The sequence below is a fragment of the Typopeltis vanoorti genome, chromosome 8 (genome assembly GCF_054136105.1).
Source record: "Typopeltis vanoorti isolate ZY-2024b chromosome 8, IOZ_Tvanoo_1.0, whole genome shotgun sequence".
In the NCBI taxonomy this organism is placed as follows: Eukaryota; Metazoa; Arthropoda; class Arachnida; order Uropygi; family Thelyphonidae; genus Typopeltis; species Typopeltis vanoorti.
This window is the reverse complement of record NC_143556.1, coordinates 68,542,911-68,563,507: the sequence shown is the minus strand read 5'-3', so window position 1 is coordinate 68,563,507 and position 20,597 is coordinate 68,542,911. Positions and strand designations below refer to the sequence as shown.

Sequence of the window (20,597 nt, the reverse complement as noted above, 5' to 3'; positions counted from 1 at the left end):
CAAGAATTCTGAAGCGTAATTGATAGTGCTTTAAGTATAACTGCAGATAAGTTTTGTAGATGTGTTTTTATTCTTTAAGTGTGATAATTAAGTTCCAGAAGTTTGCTCACAACATAAAAGATGTTCTAGGAACCATTTCCGGTAAGGTCTATCATAGTGTATTATTAACTTTAACTGTGGAAACCCTTCGTGATTGAGAGTTGGAGATAGGAATTGTTTGAAAGATATTTTCAGCTATTAGATCCTGTAATATTTTGAACTTATAGCATAACTGAAAAATGTGTGAAAACTAATTAGATTGGATGTTCTATTATATTCATTTAAGTGTAAAAACTTTATAACCCAGAAGCTAAGAAGGTGTATGTGAAGACTTGGAAGATTGTGCTAATATAATTGACTTGACTTAATGTTTGACTTATTTCTATTTTTTAAAATTAGAAGTAAAATTTATGTATGTGTTATATGACCTATATTAAATGCTTCATTTGTTAATCTAACTATTGTATTTGCCTGAATTTCTTTTTACTGCACCGTTCACAAAAATTTGAATCTAGCGGGAATCCCAGAAAGAAAATAAATACTTCGGCCTAAATGAATGAAGGGACTGCTAACTAACTTTGAATTGATCCTACTATTTCATATAGACTTATCTAAGGATAGAGTGGCACAGTATAATAGAAATTTCTCTACCCTTGGATTAGTGATCAATTTACAATTAGTTGCATTTTATTTTATGAAAGTGACTTGTAACAAGATGGCGGATTTGAACACAACATGAAGAAAACAACGTCACGACACTTATCATACTTTGGGAAGAAACTTTCACTTCTTTTTTTATTTTTACAAGTTACTGTTTCATATTGTATGGCACATCATACTTTCACATTTTAAATCATTCATTTAGGCCCAAATTTATTAGCTATTTTATTACTTTTCTTCCCCTTTTGAAATATGATGGTTTCAGTATTATCTTTAATCTCTTTTCTTTTAGGCTTACACGGTGATCCGAATACATTTTGGAAAATTATAGAGACAACTACCGTCTTTGAGTAAAACTTTAGTTTAATATAAACCAAAATCCACATTCGAATTTTTGACCTTTATATCAAAGTCATCTTCTGGAGCATATATAGTATATAGAGAGAAACAAGTTGCACTGCAATCTACATGGTTTGTTAGAGTTACTGACCAATCGTTACAACAGTTATTGGCCTGACCTCTGCTGAAAAAAAAAAAAAACTTACTACATCAATGCTAGAGTCCTATTCTTAATATTATCTGTTGGTTGTAAAATTACACTGGGAGCAACAACAAGTCTATATATATATATATATATATATATTAACACCATGATTATACATATAAATTCCAACCAGTTGGTATGGAATGGTTCCATTTTACCTTGGAAAAAATTACCAAAATCCTGAATAAACATGACCTGACCTCTTGTTACAGACCATATAGAAAATTGGCATCCCTCATCCACTCCACTAAAGACCAACCACTTCCTCTAGACCTACCTGGTGTATATCAGGTCCCTTGCAGCTGCAAGCTGTCCTACTTTGGCCAAACCGGCAGGACAGCATATTTCAGAATTTCGGAACACAAGAACTACATCCGGTTTCACCAGTACAGCCACTCTGGGCTTGCAGACCATGCTCTGGATACAGGCCACAGAATACCGTGGAAGAAAGCCACAGTAATACACCGCAGCAAGTATAAATTTGAAAGACTATTCAAAGAGTCAGCCTCAGCCCTAAGATACATGCCAAACCTCAACAAATTTGGATGCATGAGACTGCCCCAAATTTGGGAGACATACATCTTGAGAACTTCAGCCCAATGGACAAGAATACCTAATATAGCCCGCTAGGGGGCACCATCAGGACTTTAGGAAAAACAGTAGTTTCCTCGCTTTGACCTAATTTGCTGTTTTTAGTGCCTGCGTGTACGTGTCTTAATCTTATGTTCCCATGAAGATGGAAACGTGACGTTGCCGAAATATAGGAAGTATATATTAAAGTTTATTTTAATTTATGTTCCAGTATATGGTTGTGAATTCCTTAAGTTATTTAGTAATCATGTGCAACCAACGTGTCAGCCTTTCTATGAGAATTACTTGGTCCTATGCATGATATTTCTCTAATTAATGTTACCTCACCATTCTCTTTGCTTTTTTCCTGCCTTCCAACTCATACTTCCATCATCATACTTCATGATGACAGCATCCTCCCCAATAGGTTTGTTGTTTCATTTTTATTTACTTATTTCTGTATCCCTAATATAATAACTACTGTAATCCCTAGGAGTTGGCACTAGCAAGAATCAACTGTAAACAAATATTATGCAATATAGTCACATAAGAGGATGACATATTTTAAGTAAATAACAGAAGTCACTTACACTGGAAATAAATATTTACTCTATTTTACTCTGTTGTGTTTTGCCTCTTTTTCTGTTTACAGTGATAAGTCTTGAAACTACACCAAAAATTTGTAATAAATATTAATTTCCAACAAAGTAATTCCCATTACTTATTTGCTCAGGGCTGTAAACTACTGATGACATCATGATAACTGGGAGAAGTTATATTACACAAAGTCCATAATATTTTAACTTTAATCTGCATACTATATTAAGCAATAACACAATACTCTGCAAACGTTTTCTTCTTTTTCATGTAGCTTCCTCAGTGAGAGGATGCAGCACCATGTCCTTCCAGTTCTTTCTGTTGGTGGCTTTCCTTTATGTTTCTGCATAGCTGTGTGATCCTGTCCATGATCTTATATCTTCAAGCCATGTCCTTCGTTTTTTAACTCTTGATCCTTTTCCCATAATTTTTCCTTCTAAAACTGTTAGTATCCTCTATCCTGCTGAACCTCTCAGTACATGTCCTGCCAATCTCATCTTTCTCTGGATCATTTCAAGTAATAAAGATCTCTGTGTTCTCATTCTCTGTAGGACATCTGTATTTCTCACATGTTCTGTCCATGGGATTTTCAGAACTCTCCTATAGCACCACATTTCAAAGGGCATTATCTGTTGGCTTACTCTCTTCTTGAATATCCAGGCCTCACTTCTATACCAACTGGCCACACTATTGTTCTTATCATTCTTTTCTTTGTCTCGATACTCACAGAACTTCTGAGCAGATCTTTATTTTTCCAGAATGTATCTTTAGCTATGGCTGTTCTTATTTTTATTTCTTTATCTTGCTTTCCACCTACAGTAAAGTAGGTGCCTAAATATTTGCATTCTGTTGTATGTTCAATTTTCATATTGTTTATGAATATTTCTGGCTCGGATCTGCTTTCTTTTGAGATTTTCATAAATTTGGTTTTTTTTGCATTTATATCTAATTCAAATTCTTTATCTTCTTCAATTAGTAGCTGCAGTAATTTGATTAATTTGTTTCAGTTTTCTGCTATTAGAATGATATCATCAGCAAAAGTGATTACTAATTTTCTTATAAGTATTGATTAAAGTTGAGCAGCTCTCAGATGTGAACTATAGACTAAAATACACAGATTATTGAAGAAAAAATGAAAGAGTTTGAGAACAGGAAAACCAAACCTTGGAGATTCAGTGGCAAGCCCTGAAGAAAACCCTGATTGATTCAGCTAGAGAGGCATGTGGTGAAGTTGTCTGCAAGGATAGAAAAATTAGAACTCCATGGTGGACACGGGAAGTTAAAGAGGCAGTGAAGGAGAAGAAAGCATATCAAAAGAAGGAGAAGAAAGCTGGGGTGCTTAAGGGTCAGGGGTGCTTAAGGGTCAAAGCTGTATAACTGAGAGGAGACCTCCACATAGCCTTTAAAGGAATGCGGAGAACCGACCAGGGCTTCTGACCTAATGTCCAATCCTCACCTTCTCGTGGTGCACCCTGTTGGGTATCTATTTTGATACTGAACGAACAAGGATGGGCTGGCAATTTGGGATTTAGCCGACCAAATTGTATTCTTATTGGTTAAACCAAAATAAAAAATGATGGTACAACATGACAAAATTTCATGCCGGCTGGGGCGTCGCCCGGTTAAACAAGGCCCCCGTTGTTTTCGCCAGGGAACCAGGGCGAACAGCGAAAAGTCAGCTACTGGAACAAATCTGAAAACAAACCCCAACTCAACATCACCAGAGTTAAAGATCGGTACTATCAATGTAAGAAGCCTGAATGGCAAAGAAATGGAGCTAGCTGAGGAATTAGATAAGTACCAGATCGACATAATAGGGGTGACTGAAACAAAAAAGACCAAAACTGGTGAGATCTTTCTGAGCAATAAATACAAAATGTTATATTCAGGCAATAACAATCAAGGAAAAGAAGGAGTAGCCATTGTATTCAACATAAAATACGAGGCTAATCTTCTTGAATGGCAGTCAGTCTCAACTAGAGTAATGTGGGCAAATATGAGAATGGGGAACTGGACAATGAGACTTATTTGTGCCTATGGTCCCACAGAAGGTTCTACTAAGGTAGAAGTGGAGGAATTTTTTGAGGCTTTAGAAAAATCAACTGACACAATGAAAAATGAAAAGTTGGTCCTTGTTGGGGATCTAAATAGCAGAGTAGGAAATGATTGTGAGACATACAAAAATATTTTGGGAAAATTTGGAGAAAAGAGCAAAGCAGGACATGGACTGGTTATTACTAACACCATGTTCCAACATAAAAATATGCATAAATTCACATGGAGAGAAGAGGCTAGGAATAAGAAAAGTCTCATTGACTATGTTATTGTTGATAGTGATGTTTTCTCCCTGGTGCAGGACACCAGAGTGTACAGAGGATTTGAAATTGGAAGTGATCACTATTTAGTCTTGAGCAGGATAAAATTGAATTTCATATTGAAAAGAATAACATGTAAGAAAGTTTTAAAGCGAATAAAAGTTGAGCAGCTCTCAGATGTAAACTGTAGACTAAAATACAGAAATATTATTGAAAAGAAAATGAAAGAGTTTGAGAACAGGAATCAAACCTTGGAGATTCAGTGGCAAACTCTGAAGGAAACATTGATTGATTCTGCCAGAGAGGCATGTGGTGAGGTTGTGTGCAAAGATAAAAAAATCAGAACTCCCTGGTGGACACAGGAAGTTAAAGAGGCAGTGAAGGAAAAGAAGAAAGCATATCAAAAGTTCCTGGCAAATAAGTCAGCTTTTACTCTTACAGAATACAGAGACAAATGTAAGAAAGCTAAACAGTGTGTAAAACTAGCTAAACAAAAGTCATGGGAGGACTTTGGCAAGAATATAGAAAATAAATATCAAGAAGGTGGCAAAATATTCTGGAGGTTGTTGAAGAAGCTTAGGAATGGAGGAAAGAGTGCTGTAAAAGGAATTAGAGATGATAAAGGTGAAATGAAAACAGGAGAAAAAGATATCCTTGAAGTATGGAGTAATTACTTTGAAAAACTGCTAAATGAAACAAGCAGTGATGACAGCACAGTGATAAAAAACACTGACCAGGCATGCAGTCAGGAATACATATCCATACTTGAAGTAGAAAAAGCCATCAAAGGCTTGAAATGTGGAAAGGCAGCAGAAGTAGATGATATTCGACCAGAAATGCTGAAGTATGGTGGTATAAAAGTCTTACAGTGGCTGCACTGCATAGTTCAGAAAGCATGGACAGAGGGACGAATTCCCGATGATTGGAGTAGAGCTCTCATAGTACCCATATATAAAAAGGGAAATAAAACTGAATGTGAGAATTACAGAGGTATTTCCCTACTGAGTGTTCCTGGCAAGATCTATGCAAGTAAACTTGAGAAACGGTTCAGAAGAATTGTGGAAGAAAAGCTTGGTGAAGAACAAGCTGGATTCAGGCCAAATAGAGGCTGTCAGGATCAGATCTTCACTTTACGACAAATAGTCGAGAAAGCATGGGAATATAACAAAGATCTGTATTTAAGTTTTGTCGATTTGGAAAAGGCATATGACAAGGTGCCAAGAGAGAAGCTATTCAATACGCTGCAGTTATATGGTGTCAATGGGGCATTATATCAAGCAATACTTAGTCTTTATTTGAGTTGTGAGTCAGCAGTTAGAATTGAAGGAAGTACAGGAAGATGGTTTAATGTTAAATCTGGTGTGAGACAAGAATGTACATTATCCCCTCTGTTATTCATTATCTATATGGATCACATTATGAAGGAATGTGGTATTAAACCTGATATCAAAATTGGAGATGTTAATGTCAGCTTTGCTTTATGCGGATGATGTTATACTTCTAAATAAATCCGCTACAAGTCTGCAAGATTCTCTGACTAAATTGAATAGCTGTTGTAATAGATATGGTATGAAGGTCAGCAATAAAAAGACAAAGACAATGAAAATAGGCAGAATCATTGAAAATGTCAACTGTGTTGTGAATGGAGAACCTGTGGAACAAGTAAAACATTTCAGCTACTTAGGCACAATTTTTACTGAAGATGGTAAACTAAATATAGAAATAGACAACAGAATCAGCAAAGCTGGTATCGTGGGAAGCCAATTGAATAAATTCATATGGAATAAGAAAGAAATTAGTCAGAACACTAAATTAGCTGTATACAAGACTGTGTTCAAACCAATTTTAACTTATGGATCTGAGAGCTGGGTCAGAAGTAAAACACTTGACCAAAGACTAGAGACCGCAGATATGAGAGTCCTGAGAAAGATTAGAGGCGTGAACAGATGGCATCAATGGCAATATCATATTAAAAATGAGGATATTAGGAAAGAACTTGACATTGTCAGCATCCAGGAATGCGTTAGCAGAGCTAATCTCAGATGGTATGGTCACTTAAATAGAATGGGAGAGGAAAGATTAGCAAAACAAGTGTTCTCTGCCAGGTTGGCAGGAAAACGACCCAGAGGAAGACCAAGATATAGGTGGATTGATACGGTACAAAGTGCCTTAGACGATAGAAATATAAGATCTGATAATGTTGGAGTCTTGACAAGTAACAGACTGATTTGGAGGAAAATTGTAGATAGGAAGTTAGTAATGATGTAATTTTTTCATGTAGTACTGTCATATCCTGTACACCCCTTGAGGGTACATGGCAGGAATTTGATGATGATGATGATGATGAAGTTCCTGGCAAATAAGTCAGCTTGTGTTCTTAGAGAATACAGAGACAAATGTAAGAAAGCTAAACACTGTGCAAAACTAGCTAAACAAAAGCCATGGGAGGACTTTGGCAAGAACATAGAAAATAAATATCAAGAAGGTGGCAAAATATTCTGTAGGTTGTTGAAGAAGCTTAGGAATGGAGGAAAGAATGCTGTAAAAGGAGTTAGAGATGATAAAGGTGACATGAAAGCAGGAGAAAAAAAAGATATCCTTGAAGTATGGAGTAATTACTTTGAAAAACTGCTAAATGAAACAAGCAGTGATGACAGCGCAGTGGTAAAAAACACTGCCCAGGCATGCAGTCAGGAATACATATCTATACTTGAAGTAAAAAAAGCCATCAAAGGCTTGAAATGTGGAAAGGCAGCAGGAGTGGATGATGTTCGACCAGAAATGCTGAAGTATGGTGGTATAAAAGTCTTACAGTGGCTGCACTGCATAGTTCAGAATGCCTGGACAGAGGGACGCATTCTCGATGATTGGAGTAGAGCTCTCATAGTACCCATATATAAAAAGGAAAATAAAACTGAATGTGAGAATTACAGAGGTATTTCCCTACTGAGTGTTCCTGGTAAGATATATGCAAGTATACGTGTCAATGGGGCATTATATCAAGCAATACTTAGTCTTTATTTGAGTTGTAAGTCAGCAGTTAGAATTGAAGGAAGCACAGGAAGATGGTTTAATGTTAAATCTGGTGTGAGACAAGGATGTACATTATCCCCTCTGTTATTCATTATCTGTATGGATCACATTATGAAGGAAACTGGTATTAAACATGATATCAAAATTGGAGATGTTAATGTCTGCTCTTTGCTTTATGCGAACGATGTTATACTTCTAAATAAATCCACTACAAGTCTGCAAGATTCTGACTAAATTGAATAACTGTTGTAATAGATATGGTATGAAGGTCAGCAATAAAAAGACAAAGACAATGAAAATAGGCAGAATCATTGAAAATGTCAACTGTGTTGTGAATGGAGAACCTGTGGAACAAGTAAAACATTTCAGCTATTTAGGCATGATTTTTACTGAAGAGTGTAAGTTAAATGCAGAAATAGACAACAGAATCAACAAAGCTGGTATGGTAGGAAGTCAATTGAATAAATTCGTATGTAATAAGAGAGAAATTAGTCGGAACACTAAATTAGCTGTATACAAGACAGTGTTCAAACCAGTTTTAACTTATGGATCTGAGAGCTGGGTCAGAAGTAAAAAAAAATAGATCGCAGCTAGAAGCCTTGGAAGATGATTTAAGAGTATGCCTATCTAAAATTCGACCTCACTCAAAAGACATTCTGAAACAACATCAAGCTCAGATATCTCATTAAAATTAACTGCAAGTATGTATATTATTTAATACATTTAATATTCATTTGAAAAAAATCAATAAAAATTTTTAAAAATAATTTTGAGTATTGTTTTTCTTACTCAAAATGTCAAAAATATAGTATACATTTTTTTGAAGCAAAAAAGGATAAGTAATTACTATTATTAATATCTTGTGTGTGTAAATTAATCAAAATTATGCCTATTTTTTGCCAGATCATCAAAAAATTTAAAAAAATATATTTTTAGTGTGCCGCAGAATTTTAATAATTAGTCTAGGTGTGACATATCATGAAAAAGGTTGAAAATCACTGCTCTAAACAAACATGGTTTGGATCTAATAAATGAACAAGAAAATAACCAAAAGACCATAAATGATTACTAAAAAGAAAGGGGGTGAAACAGACTTTTTCTGATTTGAGTAAAAATAATTTTTAACCCTTTTTTTTGGATTTAAATATATGTAAAGGGTACCACATTTCTACTTACCTTCTAGCTGTCGGCCAGCTAAACTTTGGGACTGTTGGGGTCCAACTTGGGCAAATCCCCCTGGTAAAGCTGAAAAAAATTAATAGGATGTATATTAAAACAAATATTTTGTCCTATAAGAAAATATAATATTTAAAATAAAAAAAAAGTTTCTCAATAATATATGTGTCAGGACAAAGGATACTGAATATACTTTTTTTTTTTTAATTTGTTTCCCCTACCAAAAATGGTGGTAGGGGAAACAAAAGTGGATCCTGCTTAACATTTACATAGGAACAACATGGAATCAACAACTGATATATATATATATATATATATATATATAAAAAATCAGTGTTTTTTTTTTTTTTTTTTTTTTGTAAAATAAGAGATGCTAGTAGGAAAAATTGAAAATTAAAATATGAAAAGTAAACTAAAAAATTTATTGCTTTTTTTATTGAATTCAGTCTTTACTAGCAGGAAAAATTAAAAATAAAAAGGATACAAAAAATTATTTACTGATATTTTTACTTCGTAGTGTGATAATGTTTCTGAAATACGAATAGCAAATTTATATAACACAAAGTTTATTAAGCACAAATTTATTGTATACAATAATTTTCAATAAAATTTTACATAGCAGGCATAAAAAAGGTTTTATACAGATATATCTTAACAATAGACTTAGTGAAAATGTAAATTTAATGAAATAACTAAGTTTATTTGTATACTAGGTATGCTGTACCATTGTGCATGGTTACAAAAAAAAAAAAGTACTGTATATAATTATTCAGAGCTGGCAATGCCTTCCAGAACATCCAAAAAACAATGTCACTACAAATCAATGCAACACACATCTAAGGAAAGATTAAAAAAAAATTATCATCATCAGACTTTCAGGGACTTGTTGAGGGAGTCCAGTTATCACCAAAACTGTCATATTTGTTCTTCAAACTTAAGGGACATATTTTCTTAAACTCATTCACATTATATGCACTAACTCTTTCAACAAGCATAACTCTGCAAGAGAAAAATCTAATTCTCAACCTTTTCTTAACCACCCAAAAACATGTTCTACAGATGCTTCTTGTCCTTTCCCCAATTTGTAGATTATGAAAAATTTTACAACTAATAACCTATAACACGCTTTCAGAAGTTTATAGACCACTATCAGAGCTCAGTGGAAGTTGTGTTTGCACACCTCAGTGATAGACCGCCTGAAGATAGACTTCGAGTTCAAGCCAAGTCGACGACTAGAAAAACTTTTACTAAGCCTTTTTTCGACTTGTTCCCAAGTTAGTCGATCTCTGGTATGGGCAAGAGAGTTTTTTCGCCCAGAAACTTGGGTTTCGTCCCATAAACTCAAGAAAATTGACCAAAGAACCCACACTATTTCAGACAGAAATATTGTGTTAGGGACCACGAGATGGAAGCACTTGTTGAGGCATCTCTACACTGTAGGCTGTTAAATTGGTGATAGCCTCGTGCCAGCTATCTCTGATTGGCTACTAGTGAAGATTGAACTGCCCACTTAGTCTCCAAAAAGTTAGATAGGGCTAAAACGGCCTTGCTTATATTACTCCCTATACGGAAATAAAAAGGCATTAGCTCATAGGACCCATCTTTCTCCTGTTAAGATTATGGAATGTATAATCTACATTCCATAATCTCAATATCATCCTCTTTTTTCAGAAGGGATAAAGAGCTTCTTTATCCATTCTGAACCCAGGAGATCAAATGTGCACATAGTAATCCACCAGTGGTGGTATCAAGGACTTCATTATCCTTAAGTTCAAAAGGTCAAGCAACTTTTGCTGCGATTCTGAAACTTCCAATACCTATCCACCATAACCCAAAATGTCTACCCTCAGGTTCATGGACAATTCACCGAGAGGAAACCTTATCGCTGGGTCGTATAATCTACGAGGGTCGTATAATCGAAATATTATTATTATTATTTGACACCTCCAGGGAATCCAAGTACTCATCGAGGGAAGGCACCTGCAGTACAACTCTGTCTTCAACATTCGATCACCAACTGACTGCAACAACATCTACCGGCGACCACCACTCGTATTTCCAATGACAATTACAATATCCATGTTCACAACGTGATTCAAACCTGCGGCTATTTCTTATTTTTTTAAATATGTCTTAAATTTTTTAAAAAATCTTTCTTATATGGGAAATATTTCTTTTTTTTTTTCACATATATCTGCAATGAATAACTTTATACCGAATAAAAATTTTCAAAAAGCTAAATATAATCGAAATATTATATAAAATACAGTATTTCTTAAATTTAAAAAAAAAATTTCTTAATTTTTTTAAAAGAAATATTTTTTTAAAAAATATTTCTTATATGGAAATTTTTTTTTCACATATATCCGCGAAGAACTGTCCAGACATGCTGTCCTCAATGCCACTGGAAATCTCATCATGTTGGAGTGGATAACTTTACACTTACATGACATTGAACTGACAGCCATTATCATTTGTCCATAGTTCCAGCCTACTCAGATCATTTCATAAGTGCTGTATATCAGTAGTATATCTGATTATCCTTATCACCAAACAACCGAATATCTCCTGTCCGTTCTTCCCAATATCATTCATGTATAGATTAAATAACAATGGCCAAAAGACTGATCTCTGAGTACACCACTGGTCACTGTAAATCTGTTTGATCTCCTCACTCCTCCAATATACTACTTCTAGCCCATTTGGATGACTTCAGCAAACAACTAAACATCTCCTGTCAGTCCTTCCCAATATCATTTATGTATAGATTAAACAACCATGGTCAAAAGACTAATCTCTGAATACACCACTGGTCACCTTAAATCTGGTAGATTCACTCCTTCCCCATACCACTCTCTGATATTTGTCCATTAGTCATGCACTTATCCAACAGTATGTTTCAATCCCATATTCTCCAATATAATCAATAATATTTCATGTGGTATCGTATCAAATGCCTTAGCCAAGTACATAATATTGTAGTGTATCCATTCCCTTATTATTATAATAAAACATTATTATAAAATATGAGCAAATTGCTGAAACATGACCTCTTTAGTAAACCCATGCTGTTCTCACAAAGTATAGCTTGTCTATCAACCCATATCTGCATGTGACATCCTTACCAATTTCTCTAGAATCTTCATCACCACCCCCTGAAATACTGATAGGTTGGTAGAGAGTTTATTTTTCACTTGGTTAGACTATAATAAGTTTAGTTTAATCCTTTATCCAAGTGTGAGCAAACAAAGTTTGTGCCTGAAACTCAGTCCTGAAGATACTTTCAGGCACAAACTTTGTTTGCTCAAACTTGGATAAAGGATTAAACTAAACTTATATGATAGGTTGGTAGGTATACACACTATTTTTTGCAACATTCTTATATAATGGAATTATCATGCATTTTTTACATTCCATTCCTGTAGGATATTCCTGAGCTGAGACTCAAGTTACACAAACATGTCAAAGGTCTAGCCAGTTCAATTGAGCTTTCCATTAGTATGGATGTTGATATCCCATCTGTCCTATTTTTTCATTGAAAGAAAAAATTTCAAAGATAGATCTTAGCAAAGTGAGCACTTATTATTAGAACTATTTCATCTGCTTCTGACACAAGGGTCCTGTCTGCATAAATATAAAATTCTTTTGGTTTGCTTTTTGCGTGCACAGCCAATTTCTCTTCATACTCCAATAACTTTTCTGGCCTGCATTTTATATATTTCATACATCATCTCATTTTTATTCTCACAATATTCTTACCACATCATCTTCTCCTTCTTATGAACTTCTTGCTTAATAAGAGTGCCCATCCATATCATTCCCACTCTAATTGTTCTTCCAATTCTAGGGACACATTTAGATAATGCATTATGTAAACATATTTTAAAAGTTTCCCATATATTGCTGATATCCTTCCCACTCAATAGCTAATACCATGACACCAAACACAGTTATTTCCCAGAGTGTGTCATCATTTCTATATTTGTTGTTAAGATCCTAATTGGAATACATTCTTAAATGCTTGACACTTTGATTCTTTTTGACAATGATCAAATCTACCACTCTGGAACCTTTAGTTCCTTGTTTCACATGTCACTTGAGAAAATGATCTCACAACAGTTCAATAAATCCTTCATTCTTATAAGTTTTCCTCTGCTATCCTATCAATGCTCAGATAATTTAAGCCACTCAATGATTACTCTTTTAGAAATCATCACCAAATTATCCTGATGGGTACTAAATGAGAAATGCACCACCAGGTCTATAGCAATACCTGCCATATATTTCATTCTGTAAGTTTTCACTTCATATTATAACCTCAAACTCAATGCTACATGGGACATCTGATATACAGTGTATGGTGGGGGTTATCAGATGTCCCACATTCACTCTTTCTTTTACGTGCAGCATGAAGATATATATATATATATATATATATTTCATTTTTGCAGCATAATACTAAAATTTTCCTCCCCCTCTCCTATTTCTTCTATCCTTCCAAAAATATTATACCCTCTACATTCAATTCCAGACACTATATCTGACTGCACAAGTCAGGTTTCACCAATGCCAATAATTTTAGACTAAAATGCATCCACCAAGGCAATAAAAAAAAAAGGCAACCCATTTGTTTCAGATGATCCAGTATATGAGTACAGACATAAGTTAATTACTTAATTGCTTTTTTATATACCTGTATCTGCAGTCTGCTTATGGGATTTCTCAAAGGCAGGCTATCAGGATATACTCTGTCTTTGAGAAATCCCCAAAGCCAGAAGTCATAGAAGGTCAGACCAGATGAATGAGGTGGCCATGCAGTAGGAAACTCACAGCTGTTCACTATGGCTTCCATGAAATGTTCTCAAAGGACCTCCTGTACAGATCAACCAATGTGTGGAGGGCACCATCCTGTACGAAAATCATTGAATCCAAACACAGGCATTACTGTAGATGTGGCATAACATAATTGTTTATCATATCGCAATACCTCTTGGCAGCAACTACGCAGGTCACAGGACCAGACTGGTGAATGTCCTCAATGAAGAATGGTCCAATGATAAACAAAACTCTAAATCCACACAAGAACTTTGGGTGAATGCAAAGGAATTCATTGCATTGTATGAAGGTTTTACATAGCCCACACATGGCAATTGTGGATATTCACAGCTTCATTCAGATGAATATGAGCCTCGTCTCCCCACAAAATCATCCATGGCCACACAGCGTTCAACTCTACTCGAGCAAGGAATGTTAAAGCAAATATCAGTCGACTTTCAAAGTCCTGCAGGTGCAACTCCTGTGTCAGGGTTAACTTGAATGGGTAGAAATGCAGAATCTTGTGTAGAATTTTCCAGACAGTTGTATAAGGCACATTTATACGTATTAATGGCCTGTTTCACAATGGCAGTAGTAACTTCATTCACTTGTTGTGAAATGACTGGTTTATGACCTCTGCCAGGTCTAACTCCCAATGATCCCATTTATTCAAAACAACTTACCATTCGTTGAAGAGCATACAGATAGCGGACCTCGTTGACATTTGTTCAGGCAATGAAATTTGCAGATTGCAGCAACAGCACTGCAACTGTTTTGCTAGTGCAGCTTCACAAGCAAAGCAAATTGCAAAGTTAGTGCCGTCACTATGGATAGTATTAAGAACCAGAATGAAGGAAAAATCCCATTTTTTTAAAAACCTTTCTGGCACTTGCCAAATTGCATGATATGCAAATTCCATGCATTTGGTATTTACAATGCCTCTGGTGGTAAATTTTGGAACTACCCCACCCAAAATCATTTCTGCATGTTGCACAACATATTCCTGCAGTTTTGCAGCATTTTGGATCACTGGATGGCATTCCACAAGGCCTTAAAAAAAGGAAGGCTTCAATTTTGATAACCTTGTATAAGCACTATGAGCAACATATACCAATTATTATTATTTTTTTGGGTGGGGGAAGAAAAATCAAATTATTTTATATATTTTTCTTTGGCTTCTGCTGACTGTTGGGCCAATGGTCTGTTAAGGACAAGTAAATTCACTTTTTTTTTTTTTTAATGGAATTTTTAGTATAACTATCAATTTTGCATGTTCAGTGAACAATTAGTAAAATTGAAATTTATAGTTGACTATAAATTTTGTGTGTTCAATAAACAATTTATGTGATTTCATTTTCAGGAGGAAAATCCTTTGCCATCTCCAACCAAGGCCAGCTAATTTACTCTTGTCCAAAAAAGTTCTATTAACATTACTTCTCACAGATGAATTTGAATATAAATCTTGTTCGCAGACAAATGTATGCAGCTGTCGACAAAAGCCACTGCATGACTATTGAAACAGCCATGGGTTTTAATATTGATAAGAACAATTAATAAGAATTGTTAATTCTTATTCCTGAATGATGATCACTTGGTTATAAAGACCTTGATTCCACCAGGATGTTCCTGGTTTTATTTCTTTATCCATTAATTTTTTTTTTCTGTTTTTGAAAGTAATAACTTACTTGCTGCATTTTCTTCACTTTCTTCCTTCCTGATTTACATTTATGAATAGATCCACACTGTACTGTGCAATTATTCAAAACCATATCTGATGGAACAAGGTGGTTAATTCTTATTCCTGAAGTGTCCTATGTCTGTACATTGTGTATGTGTGTTCTTCTGGCTGGTTTGCCTGTTTTGAGGGATTTTCTGATAGGAAAAAACCTCCTACCTCCATACGAGACTGGCTAACTCACCATTTAATTGAAAACATTTGATAAAGGTTCCTCACATCATAGATGGGATCCCAACAAAAGGGTTCATCTAAACCAACTGAGCAACAGAGGCTCATTTCTTCACTTAGTTTAAATGTTCTTAAAGTGATAAGGACAATACTCTACTCTATTTTGCTTTCAAGTAATAATCTTCCCATGCATGTGAAAGGAGATAACCTGAAAGTATATGCTTTACATAACATTAGAATTACCTGAATATTGGTGGACACCAGAATATGCCTGAGTTAGGGAATCTAGATTTGGACCATTCGCAGTCAAACCTGTCATACTGCCCAACCTGAAAAAAGAAATACAACTCATATATATTATATACACAATACGCATATACAGAGAGAGAGAGAGGTACCAAATAATAGTTAGCTGACACTTAACCATGATTTCTTCAGATGAAAAGAAAGCTCAATACACATTAAATTAGCACAGGTGTTATATGATGACTTAAGGAACAGATGTGTTAACTCAAAATCATTAAGTATTCCATCACAAAGACCTCATGCGGACCTTGATCCGTTTCTTAAGGCTACAAAGGTTTAAAGTGAGAAATTTAAAAATCTGAAAATTATTCTACTAGAATGCTGTCAACATTATGGTCAGGTGCTTTAAACAATTAATCCTGAAGAAGGAAGGATAAAGAAGTAACATCTCAAGAAAATGTCCTATAATTTGTTATATGCCTGTTGATCTGACATTATCAAATGCTGAACCCAAATGTTTGGCTAAGTAATGTATTTCTCAAAATGTGCGTGTATGTGGAGAATTAAGTAACTGAGTGCAGTGCACTTATGTACATAGTTGTTACAAAAGGTACTGTCATTGTGACATTGCAGTTCGCTGACATGCAAATGATGCAAAAACTCTGGGCAAGGTTTTTAATGGCACTTGTGACATAATACACACATATTCACAAGAATAAATAATTTTTTGGGGGAGTGAGGGAGGGAGAACATGCTATTACTTGCCATTTATAAAGATGACCCCCCCACCCCAAATTTTGACAACAGATGGGCAGTTATTCCGACTTAAGTTCAGGCAGTACAGAAGTACCTCTGCATCCTCTTTAAATAACTGCTCAACCCTAAACTGATGCATCAGGTCATCCCAAATGTAATGTCATTTTTAGCATTAAGTTTTGAAAGGATATAAAAGATAAATCACTTGCTAATCTAATCAAGTATATATTCTCCATTTGAATCAATAATGCTCTTCCAATGTTTTGAAAGCTTCATAATGCTATTTCTATAGAATTCAGGAGGTTTGGAGGCAAAGAAGTTGCATAGGCTCAATTTCAGTGATTCTGATGTATCATATTGTTTTTCATTAATGAAATGTTGCAAACTCCGAAATAAGTGGTAATCTGAAGGTGCAAAATCAGGAGAATATGAAGGAAGTGGAAGTTTCTGATTGACCAGAGAACACTTCTTTTCTTTCATTCAATGTTTTTCATTCAGTCAATTGAGTTATTCACAGTACACTTCAGCTGTAATTGTTTGGTTTTATGGCAATAGTTCAAAGTGTATAATACCAGCCATATCCAACCAAACGCTTAAGAAAACTTTCTGAGGGTGAAGGTCTTGTTTTGGTTGAGGTTTAGCCTGTTCCTCCTGAATGAACCCACTGCCTGTGGCACTTAATATTCTTGTAAAGTATCCATTTTTCAACACCAGTGACTACACAATTCAAAAACGGAGACTGAACCTCTCGAGAATGAAGAGAGTTGCAAATGTTGATGTACTCTCTTCGACTGTTGTTTGTCAACTTGTGAGGAACCCACTTGCAGAGCTTAGACACTATTCCAAGTTCTTGCAAATGTCAATGAAAATGAATTAAGATCTTTTGCTAAATCTTCAACAGTTGCATTGGCATCTCTTGCAATGGTAACTATAAGCATATTATTATCGAGAGAAACAGGGCACCCAGAGGAAGGCCACCCTAAAGTCCTCTTGTCGAAATTTTTGGAACCATTGCTGGCACTTTTGCACATTTTTTACAGTGTTAGCAGCATGCTCTTCAGTGACCTCCATAGTAATAAAGAGTTATTTAAACAATAACTTACGTATGATATTTCTTAAGGTTCCTTAGAATGAGGCTGCCTCAGCTTAGCAGTACTTATAAAGCTTTAAAAATTCATGTTTAGACAAGTTGAGACAAGTACAGTAGAAAAAACGACATTACTTTAGGGATGACCTGATAGAAAGCTGCAGGGAGAAAAATTGTCATTTTAAAAATACGAAACTGGAATGTAATAAAATAAAAATATCTTTATTAATAAGTATGCATTTGTTATAACTTGCCCAGCAACTCCTGATAATGCACCTATGCTAGTCATGGAATTACTATTCATTCCTAGGGCAATACTGGACACTGGACTGACAGAACCTACTCCACTAAGAGGGGAACTTGTACTTGATGTATTTCCTGATATGTTACCTAAAATAAATAAATATACATATATAATCCTGCACACCCCCAGAGGATACATATCAGGAATTTCATGATAGTAATATATAAGAGCAGCAGCAGTACTAAACAGCTATTACACATTGTTGACTCAAATGTAAGTGAAAACTGATGCCTAATTATTTTAGTTTTTTTTTTTTTTTTTTATATATTTTAATAAATATGCTTCCTAAAATAAAGAATCATGAAAATTTAGATTACAGGTCAAGAAACTGCAGCCTTGTATAGTCATATTAAATATCCAAACTTAAGATGAAGAGATTTATTTCGTACTTTCATAACAGAGGCAAAATCTTAATATGTAAAAATAAACATATCTATAAAACAGTATTTACTTGCACATAACAATCAAGGAAAAAAAAAAACACGTTAGACACAGTAAATTAATGGAAAAGACTGCAAATGAAATATTTCATACTGAAATTGACAGTACACAGTGTGTGTGTGTGTGTGGAACAAACAAGCAAGCAATTCCAAGAAACAGAATACAAGGTAAATACAATAAGTTATTTTAGGTAACAAATGCAGCTGTACGGCTGCAATCACATCTTGATTCGAAAAGAAATACTGACCAGTGAGGAAGAGTTTTAATTTAGGAAGAGACAGAAGTCAGAGGGAGCCAAATCTGGGGAATAGTGTGGATGTTCCAACAATTCATAGTGCAGATCCCTTAATTTTCCCATTGCCAAAACACCTTTGAGGTCCTGATGAAAGATGATTTTTTTCTTCTGCAAACCGGATCTTTTCTCACAAATTTTTTTGTCTAGTCTGGTTAAAAGATCGGAATAATATTCACCAGTTATTGTTTTACCCTTTTCAAGATAATTAATAAACAAAATGCCTTTAGCATCCCAAAAAACCTGTCCACTGTTTTGACTGCTGTTTGGATTCTGGTGTGTAATGGTGAATCCAAGTCTCATCCATAGTAATAAATTGACCCACAAAATCAGTTTTATTCTTGTTAAAATGCTCCAAGCACTGTTCAGAGATTGTCATGCGAGTGCGTTTTTGATCTGCTGTGAGCAAGTAAGGCACCCTTGCTTGCTCAGTTTTTCATTTGTAATTCTTCATGAAAAATATATCCTGCACATTCTTTTGAAATGCCTATAGTATCAGCAATTTCATGCACTTCGACTTGCCGTCATCCAATACCATATCATGCACTTGATCCATGATTTCTGGTGTTGTTCTTCAAGGCTGGTACGGTCCCGTTTAAACTCAGCAGTCCATTTCTTAATTGTCGAAAATGAAGGAGAAGAGTGCCCATAAACTTTTATGAACTTCGAATGAATTTCTTTTGGTGCTAAACCTTCTTTTACAAAGAATTTTATAACCGCACGATACTCAATTTTATCCATTTCAAGGGATACAGACAATACTTTTGCTTCAGACAGCTGTATAAAACAAACAAACTACTTGAGAGAATGACTTGCAATTTCACATGGATGCTTACGACAGATGTACCAACTTAGAAAAAAAATCTTGCCAATAGTGGTGCCATCTATGGTTGAGGCCGAGAACCTTTCAGACCACCCTTGTATCTTCCAGTAAAGGTTGGTTTACTGATACATAGTGGCTGACAAAGACCAGAGGCCATGCAAATAAGAAGCATGTCCAAGAAAGGTAAACTCCAAGACCTCTCCTTTTCCATTAGTGAATTGAATATCCAATGTAGGCTATTGATTCAATGTAAGAAAGGTGGTTAGTTTGTTTTCAGAATGAGGTCAGTTGGCAAAAATCTCACCTACATAGCAAATTCAGAAAGAAAGCTGAGAAAAAAGGTATCTCTTAAATGGTTTAAATAATAAGCCAGAAAAGGTTGGTCGATTGGTAGAGCCTCTGCCACTAATGGCTTGCAAAAAGTTAAGCAAGTTTGAGCGCAGTTAGTAGTTGAAAGGGGTAACCAACCATTCAATGCTGTTGGCACACTCTCCCTTGATGAGTCTTTGGAACTCCCTGGAGGTGTCACATAATAATAATTTGCCAATGGTGGGAACAGAGGTAATGACTCTGCATGGCTGTACCTTTTATATGGTTATAGATCTTATTTTTCCACCTGAAATATCCCGATTGTATTAACAAATTCAAAAAGCTTCACAATATTATTATTATTATTATGTGACACCTCCAGGGAGTCCAAAGACTCATCGAGGAAGAGTGTGCCAGCAGCATCGAATGATTGATCTCCTTCCAACTACTAACTGCGCTCAAACTTGCTTATCAATATACAAAGGAAGATCATCATATAGAAGACAAATAATGTCAGACAAGGGAATGTTGGTAAAAATAAAATAAAAAAACATCAAAACTGATTAAAATGTCAGAAGCTTGTATTAAAAAATACTCTTGCTTTTTTTATATTTTTATTTTTAATATGACAGATCCTCACATTAACATTTTTTCCTACAGAATTAATTGGATTCTTTAAAGATG

The 20,597-nt window shown here is 35.0% G+C and overlaps 1 protein-coding gene across 4 annotated transcripts in view; it reads right to left on the bottom strand.

Annotated features, from left to right (window-relative positions):
• The window catches only part of LOC150104072 (CUGBP Elav-like family member 1), a 579,257-nt gene that overhangs the window by 98,036 nt on the left and 460,624 nt on the right, over positions 1-20,597 (bottom strand). For all 4 annotated transcript variants that reach the window (XM_090397270.1, XM_090397273.1, XM_090397272.1 and 1 more), the window contains 3 exons: positions 17,999-18,134; positions 15,899-15,984; positions 8,935-9,003 (listed from right to left, as the gene is read on the bottom strand). In XM_090397270.1, the coding sequence (XP_090253396.1) occupies positions 8,935-9,003; positions 15,899-15,984; positions 17,999-18,134 (291 nt within the window). The remainder of the gene's footprint in view (positions 1-8,934; positions 9,004-15,898; positions 15,985-17,998; positions 18,135-20,597) is intronic.